General features: G+C 42.1%; 1 protein-coding gene across 1 annotated transcript in view; it reads right to left on the minus strand.

Annotated features, from left to right (window-relative positions):
* Positions 1–20748, minus strand: part of Tei (irregular chiasm C-roughest protein teiresias) — a 320721-nt gene that overhangs the window by 83518 nt on the left and 216455 nt on the right. Inside the window, exon 6 of the mRNA XM_076389111.1 lies at positions 8077–8199. Coding sequence (XP_076245226.1) covers positions 8077–8199 — 123 coding nt within the window. The remainder of the gene's footprint in view (positions 1–8076; positions 8200–20748) is intronic.

A 20748-nucleotide genomic window follows, 5' to 3' on the forward strand; every position in this document is an offset into this window, starting at 1 on the left:
GCTTCGCGATGAGAGCTTTTAAGGGGGGTTAGTATGCTGTTGGAATTGAGTTTAGAGCGAGAGTTTGAGAGTCAGTGAGTGGAGCTGTTAGGGAGTTCATAGGCAGAGTAGGGAGACAATTTATGGGAGAGGGAAAGAGAGAGTTGCGGGCAGAAAATTCTCAGATTCTGCTTATTATATACTAGGTGGCCAGTTAATCGTTACCAGATGAAAATTGGGTAACTATGTTTCTATTAAATGTTACAAGATTCATTTTCAGAGCTTCGCTTACATTTCAATAAGTAAAATAAATTCTACCATAAATTCCAAGAATCAATTAACACCATAACAACCACTAGTTTAAAAAATCACTTGAAATGACGCCAATGTGGCGACAAGTGTTTATCACAGTGTTAATAAATCTCGAGAAAATCTCCCTCAACGTCAACGCAAAAACCTGCTCCCCCTCGTTTCTCCCGCCAACTCAATTTAAAAAAAGTGACGAATCTAGGTGGAAGAAACTCCCAAGAGGAGCTGCTCCAAATTGTGAACGCGCGTAATATTACGCGTCCGCCGGAGGGAGAAGCTGCAGTTACCCAAGGCCGATGATATATACCAGTCCAAGACGAATGGTCAAAATATCTGCGAGTTTGCCGAGTGATAAAGGGCGCTTTGAAGGAGAGTGGACGTGCTCTCTCTCGATGCCTCGGGCCACTGGGATTGGGACGTTTAATAAGAGCACCCGTCCCAAAAAGAAATTGGGTTGGCGGGCGGGGAGTGGGTTCAGAACGCGGGGGCTAAAAGCAAGAACTGAAGGGTGCTGGGGAAAGGATGCGGTCGGAGGGAGGCATCGCCCGAAGCGGGTACGTGCTCCAAAGGATATTAAAGTATTTTAATTGCAGCGGATTTCGCGGAACGCTGCAAGAATTTATTCGAAATCACTCGATTGGGTCCATGAATAGGGATTAAGCACCCATCCTTCGGGGTGGACGCACACGGTGGACCGGAATTCCGGGCGTCACCGATGGAAAGCAGAAATAATTGAATATTTAATGGGATAACCGACGTTATACCCAGGACGTATGGACCTAGGCGGGACTCGTGGGCCATCCGTCGTTAAACGGCCGATTTTTCTGTCGCTGGCGAGATTTGCAGGCCAATTTCCCAGACAATCTCGCCGATGGTAATCGCGACGAAGAAATCGACCGAATGAATCCGTTCAACCCCCTGTCGTTGTTCGTCCATGAGATACTAACGCACTGTGTTTCAACACTGAAACTACCTAGGTTCATGTATGTGTACTTTCAATGGTCTACCAAAATGACAAGCTCTTCCAAAGGTATATCACATATTAGAAATAACATTTATAAAAAATAAAATGTATATAGGTACAGTCGACTCTAGTACTAGGCATGCTTAACGAAAAATAGAAACACTGTGAGAGTCTGATCTTGCTGTTTTAAACTGTTTCAAACACTGTACGACGTAGCACTTATTCGAAACGATTTCCTCTGGCTGAGCCAGCATTTACCTAGACGATAATTTCGTTTGGTCGAAACGCGAAAGCAATCCGTCTTCCCAGGTAACGAGGATACGTCGCCGCTGTTGGTAATTTGTTCCAACTTCGAGAATTCTTCCGTTTTGGGATGCTATTTAGCAATAATCCGCCGCGTCTCGTCGGACGGTTTGGTAGTAACAGGTCGTTCATCATATTTCTTATCACTCCCTGCCCTCTCGTCCGATCGTGGCAGAAAGTGACGGGTGCAGCTGCTCTCTCAGCGTTTCCTCTAACTCAATAACGAGACTAACGAGGCTTGTACGATTAACCCCCAGCCTCGATAAATTTCATCGCTTTCGCGCGGCGCGGAATGGGGCTCCCTTTGAGGGGGGACCTGCACACGTTCGTTTTCACTTTTGATCGGCCGACACGGCGCACGGACTTTGTCGAGTCAATTGGGGGCGGCTTTGGAAATTGTAGTCGGAGGGCGAATTTTTCGCTTTGTGGGAGCGAGTGTGATAAAAAGTGGAGAGTGAGGAGTTTTTTTTGGAATCAGGTATGGTAACATAAAGTGAGGGGTGAAGAGAGAGGGAGAGCTAGAGTGTAAGGAGAAATTATGTACATTGGTGATTGAATCTATTTTCTGTTTAAACGCTAGGTGGTTTTCGTGAAGTGGAGGATAGTTGTGAAGAGATTTAGTATGGGGAGGTTGAGGCTTTTTGGGGTGTATGTTTGATACGTGAGCGTAGATATTTAGATATATTATTGTATGAAACAGTAGATACTGTATTCCTTATTGACTACTTCTTACTTTCTAGCTTTTATTACTTACTTCTTTTCTGTTTACGTATTACTCCTTTCTCTTTAATCTCTGTACCTCAATTCGTATTCCTTGTCCCCACCTAGTATATCCCTTTACTCTGTATTTCTTAAGAACTACTCCCTACTCCCTATTCCCTGTTCCCTACGCCCAGACCCTACTCTCTTCTTCCTATCGTCGATCTTTTCCCATAGTGCACCCTTTACTTTCAATCCTACCCTTTCCATTTCCTACTCCCTATTTCCAATATCCTACTCCTTTGTAGGGTCCCAGGAGCCCTGTTCTGAAAATCCACCCTGGCAGTGTGTAAAAAATAAACTAACTGTGACCTTTTTTCAAGTACCAATTTTCAATTCAATTTATACACTTTTCTATTATTCTGATATTTCTTGTCTCCTCAGAATACCAGCCAACCAAGGTTACATCAGCTTCTACCTATCCACTCTCATCGCCTCGCGAGATCGAACATGACTACCATCATAACTTTAAGGGCCCTTTCCACGAGGCTAGTGAAAAGACAGGAGTAGATCCGCGAATGGCAGCGAATTGGGAAAAAGCTTGGCTCGAGTAAAAAGTTCGCCGCGGCGGCCCGATGCGTTTAACGAATGTAATGGGCTCGCTCGCTTAAACCGCGCGCGGTCTAATCAAGAAAGTGGTCTCGCAGGGTTCGCGAACCTCGCCACGAAAATCCTCGCCGCTCTTTCCACCCTTTCTCTATCCCCTGCCCTCGCTGCCCCCTTCTTTCTGTGCCCCCTTCCCTTAGTTACACTGATTGACGACGAATAAAGGAAATTATACCGCTCGCGAGCTTTCATTTGCTACTGGCTCGCTCGGCAAAAAGCAACATCGTTACCGATCCTCTTCTACTGCACTGGTGTAAATCCTTTTCGTAGAATCGTGGCCTTGGTTAAAGGTGCAGCCGTACGATCTAACCTTTGGAAAAAGTCTGCTAACTGCTACGTAGCAGTCGGGTCGAAAGAAAGAGGTATCGAATTTTCTGAGCACGACGAGAATTCAGCTATTGAACTGGGGCTGGACGTTGAACACCGCCTGGCGTCTGGCGAGTGCCAGGAAATTGTTAGGAAGCAACTTCTCTACGAATTCGACCAGGAACGTCGATCGCTTTTTAGAAGCTTACTATTGTCAGATTACCATTGTCTTCCTGTGATCCATGGATGACGGTAGTAGGAAAATTGTGAAATTTGTTTTCTGTGGTTGGTTTGTTATGTGGGATTTCTGGGCATTGAAGTTTTGTGTGAGTTTTACTGTTAGGAACAACAAGTTTTTGAATATTCATGTATTCAAGTATTCAAATTTTTACATATTTCAATATTAATGAAGGACGTACATTTTATCTGTGTCTAGCTTATGACGTGAAATTACTCTAGTCTTCAAATTCTTAAGTGAATTCTACTATCACGAAAAATGTCTCAGTATTGAAATATTCAAAGTTTATAATATCCCAATATTAATAAAACTGCATAAAATTCTGATCACTATCTAGTTTAGAATTTCGAGAATTAACAATTAACTCTCTTGCACCCTACACACATTATTCGCTATAATTAACTATCTACCTGAACTCACCATTTTCTATCTGAATAAAATTCTACCTCTACCTAGTTCACAACATAAAACTATTGATCTCCCAATTTTAATACAACTTCTCCTGTCACAGGTCAAACAATTATACTTTCAAAACTTCGAGAACAACCCATTTTTCCCTCCGTATCCTATGGCAGGGTGTAAAAATGAATCCTGAAAAAAAAAGAAATTGGAAAAATTGTAACTAGCGCTGAACTCCAACGAGACCAATTTACCCTGATCGATTTCTTATTTGAACGGAAGCAAGCGAGTTGCAAATCATGCAGTCCCAATGAGCCATTATCACCGACGCGGATCGAGCCTAACACGGTGTGTGCACGCCTCGTGCATCACACTCAGGAGAGAATGAATCTGCCAGCGCGGCTCTAGGAACAGCGTTACACGGCAACTCGAGGGGCGAAAAGTACGTCCATTAAAACAAACGTTAATTCCCATGGTAGAACGCGTAACGGCCCGCGGTGCGGCCATTACGTAAAGCTGCACGTACCTGTACCTACATACGTTTCGTACGGCTAGAACAGGCATGGGGTCGCGAGATGCATAACGCTGAATCTGGGTTAACGTTGGCCCTGAGTGGGAGCAACGAAAATGGAAAACTCGCTGCTCTACGGGTTTTGTCATAGGCGGCCATTGTCCTTCGAAATGCGTTCGATGTCCTAGTTTGCGAGGACATTATTGAGAATTCTTAATCCTCTGTTACTGGCTTAACTATTAGTGTGGTTCTACGCTGAGTCTATTCTGTGGTTTTATTTTTTTAATCTACAAAAGGTAGGGCATGTCGGAAGGAGATGAAACATTTTCTTTTTTTAAGTAGAATTACGCCTGTAATTAATGGAATGAATGAGGAGACTTTTTTATGATGGAGTGTATTAAATGAACTTAGATATGGAAATGGCATGTGAGACCTGAATAATTAATTTTGTGATTAGCGAAGAATAGAGAATCGTGTGAGTTATTCATTAGTGCTAGAATTATATCCAGTTGAAAGAATTAACAATTTGTTACAAATAAAAGAGAAGTAATGGAATCGTATGCCTTGTGAAGACAAGTAGAGTCTCCCGTTTTCCTAGAACGACTTTCTACTATCTTTTCTGGTCAAACGTTTATCCTAGAATCGAAATTCCTCGAGTCAAAAGAAATGGCAGTAGTAGATGACTAGCAAACCCTACACTATCCTAGTCTCCAGCGTTGATAAAACAGAATCAACTGGTCAGCCGGTCATCAAAGGCCACTTCTCCCCGTCTTTCACTGAAAATATTTGCCCGAAGTTGTTACAAGGGCGGAAGAAGATAGTAGTAACGAGAAGTAATCAAATATTGTGTCAGGTGAAACGTTCTCTTCTCTTCCTCCGAACGAAGTTCTCATTGCTTCGTTCTCGCGGTATTCAGTCGTGAACCGAGAGAATTACATCACGAGCCGCACTTTTATTTCAATTTATCTCTTTGTTTCAGAGATACGGAAGTGGAAGGTACAGTCATTGAACAACGCAATGGGAATAATCAGAGATGGATATCCAACACTCTCTGTGGCAAGCATTCAAACAATTCTATTGATCCAGAATTCTGATTGTAAGTCCTGTTAATGAGTGTTCGAAGTCAGAGGTACTTGGAGATTTTGGAAGGTTTTGGAGAATTGATGATCTTGATGAATGAAGTTTCGAAAGCTTTGGTAGTTACGAGCAAAGTCTCTCCTAGTTGTACAGTGACTCGCTAATTTGTTCATAAAGGATTATTAAATTCGCTATATTTCACTCCTTGTGTTAAAACAGAGAATTCTGGGACACCTGAAATTCCATCATATTCAAGGATTGGAATTCTCCAAATTCTAAGCTGAAACTTTTCAAATTTTTATACTTTCAAACGCTAGAACTGCCATAATTAAAAGACTTTCAAGACCTGAAATTCGACAAATTCAAAACCATTTAACAGTTGAAATTCCAACAATTTTAGAACATTCAATAGTTAACGCCTTTAAAATTTCTGAACATATAAGACTCCCAAAATCCAAAACGTGAAAAAGTTGAAACTAAAAATTCTATCACCTCAAAAATTTTAAAATACTCAAAGACTGAAACCTCCAAGAACTTAAAACATTAAAAAGCTAAAACTCTCAGAATTACAGGACCTCCAAAATTTGAAGCTCTTAAAAAGCCAAGACTCAAAACCAAAGACTCTCAAATTTACCAAACACCTCAGTTCCACGAAACCTCCCCACTTCTCCAAGACCTACAAGAGCTCCCGTCTCCAAATAGCATTAAAAGTAATTCGAAGTACTTGATAGTCCATCGCCAGCGATAATCCTCGCTCGTCCCGCGAGCGATTTCTCCAAGACCAGAGAGTGCTGTTACATCAGCGTATTGGAATTTAAGAATGCCCGAAGGAGCTCAAAGGCACGGCGAGAGTGTCTGTGGGACGAGTAAAGAGGGAATTATAGGAGGCTTTAAATATTTATCAAGCCGTGGGCCAGTCTACTGTCGACAGCGGGGGGCTTGACAAAGAACAAGAGACTGCTAATGAATCCAGTCGGCCAGGAATAATTCTTTGTTCCCGTTCTTTCTCCAGGCGAATTGAATAGGATTTAAGGGACGGTAACGCGCGCCCCTCAAACTTTCCCATTTACGGGGGTTTCATTAAATTTCCACGTGGAAATTTTCTGGATCGATTTACTTTGAAGCCGATCATCAAACAAATTATTCACTTAACCGATCCGACTCTTTCTGTTCCCCTCTGCCTTCGACCGAAACGAGAATATAATGTATCGACAAAGTTTCCCTTTCCTTCATCCCCTGTCCCCACCATCCCTTACCCAGTCCCTTTTAATCCGAACGAAGTTCGTCTTCCCAGGGAAGTCGCGCTGGTCGTGCCCGCGGTATCCACTTCAGCGTCGAGATATCGATTACCGCGGCGTTGTCGATGGGGGGGAAAAAAAAATTGCGACGAACGAATTCGAGCGAGCCAACGACGTTTGCGTTGGTACAAGGAGATTTCCAATTATCGGGAATAAGTCGGCGAATACGCCTGGAAAGCGAAATCTCAATGGAGTTCTACATTGAGTTCGTCGAGGGGGAAAGAAAAAATCGAGAAGAAAGAGAAAAAGATAAGGGTTAGGGTAAGGGGTGGAGGGGATGGTAGTCGTAGAACTTTAATCTTGACGAAGCATTCACAACACCGGGATTAGAGGAGGAGAATGGCACAGTGCGTTCACTAGCGAGAGATAATATCTGCCGCGCATACTTATCTTCGATGAGAGGGTTCGCAGACAAGAGGGTGGATTATTTATTGTTCCGACTCGGCTACGTTCGATAGTCCTTTAGCCGCCCCTGGTACACAGTAATATGATTACCGCGCGATTTATCGTTTTGTTTGCCGATGACTGGAACGCTGGGGGCCCGGATTAATTGGACGGAAATTAATATCGTCGGCTGAAAAGTGCGAAGAGAAAAATTCGAGCGAAGCCCACCGAGCGAATTTTCGTCCTCCGTGGTGCCTTTATTCGTCATCGTCGGCGAGCCAGGAATCCGAATTTTGAAACTGATAACGCGGGGGCTGGCGAATAATTATGGGATTGCAAATAGTTACTTGGGCGTGTTTGTTATCGCGACTGGCGTATTTGCAACGTGTGCGCCCTTGTGACAGATGTCGATGTTACGTCGATAGAACAAACGATCCAGATTTTTGAAATATTGAAACGAGCTATGGGAATCAGGTTGAGCTTTTTAAGTTAAACCGTGAGTAGAAATGCGGGGCAGAATTCGGTGAAATTTTGTTGCGATTTCATTTGAAATTTAAAGTCGTTGTTTAGGGATAGAAACGTTGCCAATCATGTAGTAAATTATGATCTACTTTATAGTATACTGTAATTATTATGGGAGACAGTTATTTAGGAGTGCCTTGGAACACCGCCAGATAATTACGTCACTCATATTATCGATTTTTGAAATTGCATTGACGTCATTGTGGAGTTAGTGCTGGGGTTATTAATGTTAACGCGTGTGGTAAAATTGGTAATGGGTAAATTTGGATTCGGTCGAGTACAAGCGTGTCGGTGGAAAAATTTCGCGAAACAATTCGGTCACTCATTTGCTGGCGATCGGAATGATAGAGCGAGATATTTTTCACGACACGTTGCACAGGCAGCGAAACATCGAGAATCCTCCATCATTGGTGTCACTTACCCCGCTGCCAGATCGGCGTGCTGGCCGGATTGCTGTCCACCTCGCATTTCAAGCTGACGGACATCCCCTCGACGATCGGGATCCCAAAACCAGGTAAACGCGTTATCGCGAACGACGGAGTATCTGAAACAGGTATTAAGCAATTACTGTCAGCATCGGTATCGATAACTCTGTCGATCGTGTCGAAACTGACCGATGAATCACTAGAACAATTTGTATTTCATTTGTTCAAAAGTCTGGAAAGTCTATTTTCCCTTCTGCTGTCCATAGTCGCTATTTTTGGTAATGTTGATATTAGGCGCTGGAGTCTTAGTTATACTCTCAGTCGAAATTTGGACATATTCAGATACTCAAATGTTCAAATATTCAAATATTCAAATATTCAAATATTCAAATATTCAAATATTCAAATATTCAAATATTCAAGTATTCAAATATTCAAATATTCAAATGTTCAAATGTTCAAATGTTCAAATGTTCAAATGTTCAAATGTTCAAATGTTCAAATGTTCAAATGTTCAAATGTTCAAATATTCAAACGTTCAAACGTTCAAGTGTTTAAATATTCAAATGTTCAAATGTTCAAATATTCAAATGTATATATTTTCCAAATATTTAAATGTTCATATTCTTTAGATGTTTGCATGTTTAAATAGTCAACTTTATAAATATTCAAATTCATTGATTTTCAAATTTTGAAGTCTTCGAATCTCTCTCAAAAGTAAAGTGTATGGAGCAATATTAATTGCGACTAATTCAAACATATACATGTGTATACATATCTATGTACACTGTTCCTTAATACAATGTTCACACTGGGTGCTTTTATAGCTGAATTTCTGAGAGCTACAAAAATATCGTTTAATATACAGTACTGTTATTTTAATATCGTAACACTATTTCTTTGCTGCATAATAAGAAGATCAGAGTGACCCAAAAGCAAATTTCCTCTTGAGAGGTCGAAGTATCATAAATCTTGAAAACCTGAAAGGTTTCAGACTCTGACTGCACAACCCCCAGAGAAAATTCACGAACGCTCCAGATCGTCTGTGAGCTCGAAGCACCGAGTTTTGGGTGACCTGTGCGTTTTATATGGGCCTTGCCACAGCGCAGGCCGGATGCCAGAGTTCGAAACAAAGGGGAACTTCAGAGTATAGCCAACGAGTTTTGAGAGAGCGAGTGGTTCAATCAGGGAAGAGAGCGAGGTATAATTTCATACAGAACTGTGCATTTTGGTGGCACGTGCATGGCGAGTTAGCTAATAGTAGAACTTTCTGACGAGGGGACAGAATACCTGAGAAAGGAACTGCGTGATTTAACGGGGCTAAATAATAAGATAAATCACATTTCCCCGCGATATTATACGTCTGGTAAGACTAATCACAAAATTTACGATGCAATTTTCCTCAAATTGCACTCCACCTCGATATTTCCCATGCATCAAACTTTTATGAGACGTATGCAAAGTTTAAGGACCTCTTTGCAGCTCTGCATTAGATCCTTTGTATTCCCCACTTCCATTCATGGCTCTTCCATGCAAGAGAATAATAGTCTACATCCCTACTATTACAATTACACCTAGAACAGAAACCTACCCCAACAGTCGCACGAAAAAGAATCGAATCCTACAGCAATACCTCGATTCAGAACCAGCAGATACCAACAAGTAGACCAAGCGATTCACGAACCACAATCGTTCGGATTTCGAACCAACCGAACACCCCAGCAAGGGCCCTTCCTCCACACTAATGCTCCCACATTGTTATCACCACTGTGGTTTATCAAAGCGCGCAGGAACAGCGCTCGTAGTTTCGTTCTGCACTCTAAGGCCCGGGCTTAGTGCCCTTAACACAAATTGCATAATAATGTAGTATCGCGAAATTCCGAACTAGGTGGCCTGGAACGTAGGCTTACGGTGGGCGGATTCGAAACCCGCCGCCTATAGAAGCAACTTCGGCTCAGAGCTCTCCCTCCCGAGGTGTCTGAAGCCTTAATTAACCTCGGTCTAAACGGCTCCTAGTTTATCGTCCAACCACGCCGGGCAATCTCACTCACCAAGGATCCCTATTTTTCCCTAGACGAGCGAAGCGCAAAGAAAAAACGTCCTCGAAAACAGACACCGTCTAAATGCTTCCTGCCGTGTAATCATTATACACGTTGTTATCGTTACGCTCTCCCAGGCTCGTTTACTCAATCCCAATTACCCGACCGCGGCAGCAGCGCAGCGACGAGCCGTGTTCGAGGCGAGAATCGCTGCTCGACGGTTGGAAAAACCGAGATGAAGACGGAAACGGGACGACTCTGTAATAACCGAGGCGAGTGACGGCGGGAAACGGGTGCAGCGGACATCAAACCTACTAATCGGCGTAACGGAACTGCGCCTCTGACGAACGAGCGGCCCCCTCCGACGCCGACGCCGCCTCTGCGTCGGTGTGTGCCATCGGCGTTCCTTCCGCGTCATTAACGACCGACCTCGAATCAGGCGACAGAGACGGGCTTCCTACCCAGATACGTCGACGGGTACACGTGTACGCGTGACGGTGCTCGTCGCGGAAACGACGGGCCCGATGGCGTTCGGTTGACGAGCGATTTGCAGGAGTCATTGATAATGGTCAAACGTTTGAGTGCTGTACAGGGTCGGCAAGATTTATTGCCCTGGTTTCGTTTGGGATTCTGCTTGAAAAGAGGGAGGGAGATAAGGATGATGGAGCTGCACTGGCTTGTTTTGTAGATGTTTCGTTGCGGGGTGGGCTGTTTAAAGGAGGACTTTTGCTACTATCGTGGTTTCACTGTTTGTTGTACTTTATTGTAGTCTTTGGACGAGAGTGATGGTATTGAGGTTTCGAGATTTCGAGTTCGGGAAAGTGATCTTTTAATAATATGATACAATTTTTCAATTTTCAAACACGTATATTTAGATGTTTCAATAAGTAACTATACGAATTCTGAAGTTTTCTAATACTTAATATTCGAACTTTTCTCTAATGCTCTAATATTCAAATGTTTGAATTACTAAATTTGCAAGCGTTTAAGTATTCGAATTTTCAAATTTGTATGGTTTCCAATTTTTCGATGTCGAAGTTTTCTGATATTTAAATACTAAAGCTTTTAAGTATTCCAATATATAAGTACTACAATTTTCTAATATTTAAATATTTAAATTTCGAAATTTCTTAAACTCTAAATTACTAATGTTTTCAAATTTGTCTGATTCTACTGACATCGTTACGTCTATCTCGACTGATGTACACCTGCAGTAGAATACGCCCCAAGTCAGACACATATCACGCAAACTCCACTCGTTTACGTAACAATGTATAATTCTCAAGCGAAGCCTCAAACGCAACTTCGTCACTCTTGATCTCCGTCTTACTTTGATATACATACAGAATCACCCTTTATCACGTCTGACTTCTGACACTTGTCGTCGAACCGTCTGTACACAATATCTGCAGCAATCTTTTACCACCTTCGACGAGCTATACCGCCACTCTACCATTACCACCCCTATGCATCTCGAACGATTCTCGATTGATGTACTCGTGAAAACCACCCCATACGTTCCACCTACAACAACATATCCACCAACCGAGAAACAAGCTGGCGCCTCTTCTCGCGGGTCGCAGCATCGCCTGGCGCCAACCGAGCGTTTCATCGCTCGTTATATCGCGCCGTTCGATTCGTTAATACTTGAAGAGCGAGCAGAGCGCGGGTCGCCTGTTGGTGTCGAGGTTGCGAAATAAATTGGTGGCCCGAGTGTGGGACCGCGGTCGAAAAACGGTGGAAGAGAAATGGAGACGAGAAAACTACAGAAACGGAAAGAGGCGAGAGAAGCAGGGGGGGGAGAGGGGGAAGAGAAAAAAGGAGAGGCTTTTCCTCGGTCCGACCTACCGGATGGCTCCAAGTTATTCACTCGGCTATAATAGTGCGGTGCTGAGACAATGCAAGCTTAATGAAAGCCACCCCACCGACCCCTTCTCCCTTCTCCACCCCCTCCTCTACGTTCCTCCTGCTCTTTCTGTCGGGTCTCTGTGCGTCTGGTGGCTCTTACCCGACGCCAACGCCGCCACAACGCTGTAGCCCGAGCGCAGTGGCGTAAACACCGAACAAAGCAAACAATGAGACACAGAAGTGTCCCACAGACCTCGATCGCTTAATGAGAACTTTAAAGCGCCTCCGCAAACTACCAGTCTGTCTGTTTCAGACAGGACCAGCGCACGCACACCAACACGTCGGCTCTCTACAAGTGTCGCACAGACGGAGGCTCTGAAGCGGGCACAGAGACGCCCAACGCGAGCGCGAGCCGACGATCCTCGTCGCTGCATTATGGTGCGTCTACGTTGTTCGTCTGCTTACGAGCTGAGACGCTCGCGAGCCTGCCTGAGGTCGCTCTTGAGCACTTGTCTTCCCTTAAGCGAGTATGGGCTCGAGGACCACGATCACCGCGAATGAGCGAGTGCTTGTTTATGGTACTTGCAGGTATGAAGGTCCTTTGGAGATCACCTGATTCCAGGGAGCTCTCCCTTTGTCACTCGACACTTATAAGGGGAATAGGCCTGGAGTCAATGACTGATTTTGATGAAACTGAACATAGTGTATTTAGGTGAAAAATAAATCGAATAATAAATCACTTCTGAAACTTACGAACAGACCCAGAACACGAAATGAGGAAGTCAATGCTAGGATAGTCCCTCGATTCGTCACCCTATTGGTTTTCCTTTCTTTTCTTTCTCAGCAGTTTGCATGAGAGCAAGATATGCGCTCCAGAGCTGGGCCAGGCAGGCTTGCAAGCAGCTCTACTCTTCAGCAAACGAGTAAAGTAGACGCACCATTTTACGTATTCGCCTGCACTTGCCTCGGTGCCCGATAAATCGTACATCTGGGACTCGTTCGACGCGGAATTCCTGCTCTATTTCCATCCCTTGTATAATTCCCTTTACGCCTGGTCATGAATTAACGCGAGACGAAACGGCGGCAGATTTTTGCTGGGTTTGAGATCGCGCGAGTGACTCGGTTCGAAGGGAGAGACGTTTCTTCAAAGAAATTTTTCTTAGCGTCGCTGCTGGAACGCTCGTAAACCTTATACGGGCCGTTAAGCAAACCCATACACCGCAGAGCAGAGGAAAAAGGGGTTTTCCTGAAGGCAGCGAGAGGTGCAGTTGCGTAGATCCGTGGGAGAGAACGAAACTACGATTCCATGGCGGTTTCACCGAAGGTCTGTTATTTGTATCGTGATGTGGCTATCGGTTGCGATCGTTGCTGGATCAAAGAGACTGCTTTCGTATTTTTGAATTAAAAAGGAGGGAAGGAATGTACGGTTTCATGGGATTTTTAGTAGAGTTCGAATGGTTTCACGAAGGGCGGTGCTGGTCGTTACGTTTTATTCGCTGAGGCTTTTTTCGGGGATCACTGCAGGCAGGATGTAACTTTTTTCAAGAGTGTAAAGGCAGACGGAGGACTGGGGGGTGAGAAATGAAATATGTTTAAGGGTGCGGGACAAGTTTTGTTTTACTCTCTATACATTATTCACGTAATACGTATTATACATATGCAGGGTCATCAGTTTAACTCGAAACCCTCTGAGTGTTAATATTAATATCTACAAAGAGTAATTTTTAACCATCCTGAAGCAAAAATATTCCTGCTCACTAACATGTTGCAATTTTTGTCTTAAACCTTTTATCTTAAAATTCACAGATATTGAAAATTCTTCTTTCGATAGACTTTATAATAATGTTTTATTTTAAATCCAAATAAATTTAAATTCAGCGATCATTTCGCGGAAGTGAATAGAACGGCAGAGTAAAGAAATGTTTAAAAACGAATTTTTAAAATTGCTTTGTATACGTATGTGGTACTCCATATTCTGTACAACAAAAATATTAATAATTTTGTTTCGCAAAATTAGTGTGTTTCATCCGTTAGCTTTTTAAATTTTCTTTTGTCTGCCACTGCATATCAAAACTACGAGGCATGCGGTTTGTTGATTTTGAGTCATTAAGCCACCATCTCCAACGCAGCGGCATGGCTGTGCTATTAACGAAACAATGGCCGTGAGCAAATATTTGGCTTGCACGTTTACCGCGCTGAAGGGATGCAAAAACGTGAGGCACGCGCGTCAATGGGAACTCTCGCGAAAATTTATGCGTTCAAGGAAAATTGTGAAGCGCGTGTTAAACGATTCTTTGATAATAGAATGAAACGACGGGGTTTGTATTTTTGCCGGGAGGCAATAGGCGAGGGAAATAAACTTGTCCGTTTCCTGTGAATTATTGCGCAGGATGATCCATTCGAAATGGAAGAGATAATTAACACCTGTGCGATGAAAAATTCGAAAACGTCCTCGGGAAAAGTATCAAACTCGCCAAATATTTCCATATGAATTTCGCTGAAATTTTTTATTTTTAAAAAACTTGTTCAGACGAATCCACGTTTGATTGCGTGCGAATATATTTGATTACGAATTCAGTGCAAAGGCCAAATATTAAAAGTTCATTAATTTCTACTTCTTTATTTAAAACTTAATTGATCTTCTATGAAATAATTCTACCTCAAACGTTTTATTTGTATTTTATGCGCAAAGAATTCTATTTTCGATTTTCCTCTACGATTTATGCCCTGTTCTCTACACTCGTATCAAAACGAAAAAAAAGAATGGAAATAATTACATTGTGTGAAATGAACACACGTTTCGCCAGAACATGGATTTGCGTTCTATCAGAACACGGATTACAGTGATGGCACGCAATGGTTTCCTCGTAACTAAGTTTAAGTTCTGGTTTATTGGATCAGCGTTGACCGTGCAGGAAACCTAAGTCTTTGAAATGCATACGGTGAATAAAGCGTGCAGTGATTGTTACGACTGGTAACCTTGGATCGTTGCAGGAACTCCTGAACCGTCGACAGACGTTTATTTCGAACGACTCATTTTCCACGTTACGTGACGAAGTTCGTACGAAAATGTATGGGTTTGTGCGAATTAATGGAATCCGCCTCGAGGTCAACCTGTTCCTATGGAACTTTATGACAACAGTACCGACAGAGTTCTGCGTTTATGGGAAGGTATGCAGAGAAGATGGAGATTAACATCGCTCGGTTTATGGTTGTTTAAAGCAGTAATGATACGGAATGCTGATACCGTTTTACAGGGAAGCCAATTCTGTGTTGGCTGAAGTGTCTTCTGATTTAATATGGTAGATTAATAGTACTTGAAGATTTGACTTCGTGATTAAGGAATCATGATGACTTAAAAGTTACAGGGTCTTTTCAATAGAAATTAATAGAACAAAAGATACTATAAAATGAAATACAGTTTCTGAAAGTCGAATTATTTTATTCTGATAAAATTATAGAATTTTTAGTGATACAGTACCGACAGTCTATTATTTTCTTACTTTTCTTTTCTGTTCCCGAAGGAGTTTTCTGAGTGGTGGTCTCAGCAGGTCTGGGCACCAGAGGCAACGAGAGGTATTGGTATTCGGGGCAATATCTTTACATCGTTATGCAAAGTATTGGAGATTCGTGGTATGTGAAAGCAACAGGGAATCGACGGGGAGACGATAAAGCAGAAAGTACTCGAGCAGGATAAGGGGAACTCGAATCACCGATCTCGCAAACGTAAGTGACTTGGACCAAGTAGTAAATTGTAATCGAAAGTTTATGTAGTTTCTCGGTCTTAACTTCGTAGTTATCCTCTAAGGTATTACCCAAGGAACCGTGGCAGCCTTGCTACCTGGCTAAGCATTCTCCTGTTTCTACCTAATTACCAAGTATCAGGTAAGCTTCATAAAGCTGCTATTAATCTTGCTCAAGCGTGTGCCGAGACCAAAATCCACGCTGTACGTGAGATCGCCTCGAAACTTCGCGCCACCCTTAGAGAAAGTAATGTTAGTTTGTGCAACAGAACGTTTGACGGTCTCACTGTGCATCCTATAAGATTACAAGCTTGAAAAGTCTAGAATATTGCAGGAAGTCGGATTCGTTATTTTATCCTCTTTGGAATATTCTACATTTTCTATTCCTCTATTTCTCGTTGGACATATTTCCATGAATATAGAATTGCATGAGAGAAGAGAGAGGAAGAGAAAGATCTCAAGAGAGATAAATAGAAACTGATTTCTCGAAATTTAATTTTACTTTTGAAGAATTGGTAAGTCTGTTAAAGAAGATTTTACATAATAGAAATGAAGATGTAGTAGGAAGCATTTCACAGAAGATGGATATTCAATTGACGAAGACTAGAGAAGCGTTACTCGTTCTGTTTCTCCCAATTACAAACTTGAACGCCTTAATAGGACCTGTTAGGAGTAATAGTCAGCGTCTTTCAAGGCGCTCGAGCACAGTTGTCTGACTATGCATTGTCTCACACTACTAATTCTGGTGCCCACTAGACGGACGCTCCAAAGGTCCATCTGGCGCTGACCTATACTACTAGCCATTCGTCTTGCCAAGTAATTGCAAGTTTAGTTCTCGTGTCTGACCATTTACTGTCCACTACTACTTACTAATACCCTAGTCCTCGTTGCAATCACTTCCTTCCTGTATTCAAATTGGTACATTTCGTCTAATATCAATGCATTTTCGCATCAAAAGCAGAAAGTATTATAAATAATGAGGAATATTATTATTGTCTGACCATATACTGTTCTCTACTACTTTACATGAACAATTTTTCTCAGAATTATTAATACACATTTAATCACATAATCCTCTTTCCTCATTAATAAACATTCACTGTATTGTTCCCCAACAAAGAACCAAGAAACTGCAAGATTAATAGATGTCACATTAAATAAATATCCGAAAGTAAAGAATGGAATCATTTTTCCCAAGTTTAATAACTTCGCCCTCCAAGAAAAACCTAACTTCGCCCTGAACTTTCTTAACTCAAACAACATTCCCTCTCCTTGACAAAGCCATAATCAATACACACCCTTCCCCAAACCTCAACCAACAAAATGACACATTCTTCCATATTCTGTCAAAGACAAGTGAACTCAAAAAATTACAATCAACTTAATCATCTCCTGCACAAGCCATTACTTATTATTATTATTTATTACAAACAAGATAAAGTCACATTAGGATACAAAGACAAAACAGACACTCTGTGCCTCAGAGGCAGACTGACTCAAGTCCATTTTTTGAAAATGAAGTTTTTTACAGGATCTTATTGGTTTTTCTTCATTTTATTAGAATAATAGAAATTTAGTAAAGTTATGTTATAAATGAAGGAAATTTAATACTATAAATTACTTTAAATACTATGTTAAGGAATGAATAATTTGATTTTTGGTTCTCCTGAAATATAACAAAACTGAACTCGTGTTAGTCTGGCTCTAAGATATAGAAATAACATATAGTCTAAAGATAACAACACTAAATAATAGTAGTTATTCACAACAGAACGTGTCACAAGAAATGATAACAATCTGTACACACAACAAATTCTTAAAACAGCACGCTCGAAAACAAGTTCAAGCGAACGCGCAACTTATACCTTTCAAGACTTATCAGAACGTCATAATTCCTGCCGCAGGATCCACCTAACACCTCTCTCCCAAAACCAAAACCACCCTCAACCAGCGAGTATGCCAGTCCCGTAGGCGGGAGCATCTGCATTCACCGCGGAGATTCAGTGGCCAGGGCCCGTAACAATTTTCATTAAACGACCTCAATAGCCAAGTTATACAGCCGAATGTAGCACTCATCAGGGTGGAACCGTGTTATCGGGGCGTTAGTCAGGGCCACAACCAGGCCGCGCCAGCGGCGCAATATTATAGCGAGGTGCGGTTTCGAGTCGAACGACGGGCAAGAGTCGCGGCGCTATTTCATAAATTTCCAAGTTACTTTCGGTTTCGTGGGTCGAGGGTGGAGGGGAGGCGAATCGTGGCATAACTTGCTCGCGGAGTTTCGCGCGTAACTATGTTATTCGAGCGCTGGCCTCGCCAGGATTAAATCGGGGAACGGTCCGTCGCGTCCTTTTGTGAACGAAACCGAGGGCGACGAGGGGCAGGGCGAGGGGGATGGCGAGGGGCAGGGCGAGTCGCTACAGGGCAAATCGCGCTCTAATTAGAAGAGAACATCCGTTCCCGTGGAACGCGGCGAATACGTCGCGCGATCTGCGAAATTGCCGCAGCGGAGCGGCGCACAATGCCGACTAATAATCACCGACGGCGTTGTCCCACGATCTTGCGAATCTACCGCCGCTCGTTCCCGTGAAAATACTGTCTGTCGCGGCAGGACGTATCCCCGATATCTCTGCCACGAGAAGATTAATCTGGCGTAGAAAAAATTACGCGCCCTTCTCGCAATTGCCTTGCTTAATAATGGGTTCCAATCTCGCTGCGTTCGCGGCTGCTGGGCTCAGCGCTGTCCCTGAGACGGGTTATACGGTGAATGGAATACATTACTTGCGGCCGAGGAATTCATTGTCTGCGAGGTAATTATTTGCGATTGTTTTAACGCCTTCGTTGTTAGTAGATTCTGGGTTTTTATGCAATTTCATGTTTTCATAAGCACAGTTAAGGGGGTGTTCCAGTTGAGAGGATGAAAAGCAGGGACCTTATTCAGAAGTTTTTCCGAATATACCGTGAGACTTTTTAATACGAGGGTCTCGCTCAGTTCTTTATTCATGTTTACGGAATAATTAACAGTCTTTTAAATACGTGATTATAAAAATTGCAGAAGTTATGTAACGATATATTATATCATTATATGTGTCTGTATGTAGGATGTTTCGATAAACGCGTCTGGATGGCTGACATGATAAATCATTTTAATTAGTAAGGATATAGTTGTGATATGAACTACGAATATTAAAATCTTTTTCTATCTTTCTTTAAGTTTGATAGATACGAAGGCATATGAAAATCAATACTTCAACTTCAAAGTGCTGCCATTTTTTTAAATATTGAGATATTTTCTTTTCCGTAGTTCAGCCCATAACTGTATCCTTATTAATCAAAATAATTTAGTATTCGTTCATTGCAGGTAACTGTGCGTTAGTTGTCTGGTTTTTGGTGTTTTCCTGTTTTGGGATGCACCACTACGTTGGCTCTAAAACGCTATAATTGGATCAGGTGTTGCTCTGTATTAACGTGCATACGATACATTATGCAGTGTCAAATAGCTATAATAGATGCATCGATCGTGCTGTTAACAGTAATTAATGTGTCACCCACGGTAGAGCTGTCTGCACAGTAGTAGAGATCTGCGCTTGGCTAGACGATAAGCAAATTCAAAATTACTTCACTACATAAAAATTTGATGGTATACTATAGGGAGAGGCTTTAAACAAGCTGAAATGAGATATCAGACAGAGCAACCCTTATGCAACACCTTTCCCTGGGTTCTTTTCTATATGAACTTTGTTCTATTCCAAGTCGTATTACCGATATGAGATAATGAATCATGTATATTTTATAAAAATAGTATAAAATTTGAACGAGTTTAAATACTTCTTATAGTCATGATAGATGTTCCAAATCCTTAACACATTCTAAAGTTACTGTTCCTTGTCTAGCTTCACAAAAAAACATGAAAATTATCCATGTACTCACATTTTTATTTCTATTACTCTAGTTGTATATTCTCATTATACCAATTATCGACTAAATATAATTTCTAAAAATGTCACAATACCCAGGGAGCTGTGCTTCGCGAGTAGCACTGACACTCGCTAAGGAACTCACCCCTAACTCACCAGAGAGTTGTATAATTCACGACAGGGGGAGGATGCAAAAAGCTCGGTAGCTTTTTGCCCGTGCAAGCAAGGATATAAGACCATCGAGAAACGATTAATCCTGGGAGAGGAACCGGATATCCTGGGGGTGAAAAGCGATATCACCCAAGGGAACCCTAATTCAGTCTAATTGCACGTTTACGCGAATCCCTGAAATATTTATGAAGCTTTATGAGAATTTTTCGTATCCAGCTCGCCAGCAAAATGCGACCCTCTCGCAAGACTGTGTTCCAGGGGTCACGAGCTTCTGCCTCGACGATCGATCACATCGATATTAAAGATATTCGCGTGTGTGGTCGATACTCGTACGAAGGCGAAGGGTTCTTTCACTTGCTTTAAAAACAGCACGGAGCTTCATCGAGAGGAGAAATTAAGGAAGCGAATTCGTCGAGCCAGCGAGAGCCTCGGAGCAGACGAGATTGAAACAAAATGTTCGAGTTTCCACGCTTTTCTTTCAGGCTTTCTGGGAAACCGTTGCGGTTGCGCTGACTCACTGGCCACGTAATTGAGTCTGTCTGGTATACGTCGTGACGAATCGATGCTGAAGAGAATATGAGGGTGAGTGAAGAGTGGGGTCATGAAAAATTCATTTGTACATCCTATGGTATTATGCTCCTCGCTGATGTAAACTACGTAGTAGTTAAATGTTTTGAATTACTTTGGGATTCGAGATTCAAGAGTACGTGGAACTTTGCCTTCAATTGCTTTTGTGTCAGAATTATACGTTACGATCACTGCAAATGTAAAATTACAGAAAATTTACTGCGGAAGATTTACTATTTTAAAACTTGATTAAAATTACACAAAGTTTGGATAAAATTACAGAGAAAATAAGAACAGAAAATTGACTATACAAAGCGTTTCATTTATAACACACTCTCACGAAAGAATACAAGAAAAAATAGAATTCACTAATATAAATTAAGTGA

Source organism: Calliopsis andreniformis, chromosome 12 (genome assembly GCF_051401765.1).
Source record: "Calliopsis andreniformis isolate RMS-2024a chromosome 12, iyCalAndr_principal, whole genome shotgun sequence".
Lineage (NCBI taxonomy): Eukaryota > Metazoa > Arthropoda > Insecta > Hymenoptera > Andrenidae > Calliopsis > Calliopsis andreniformis.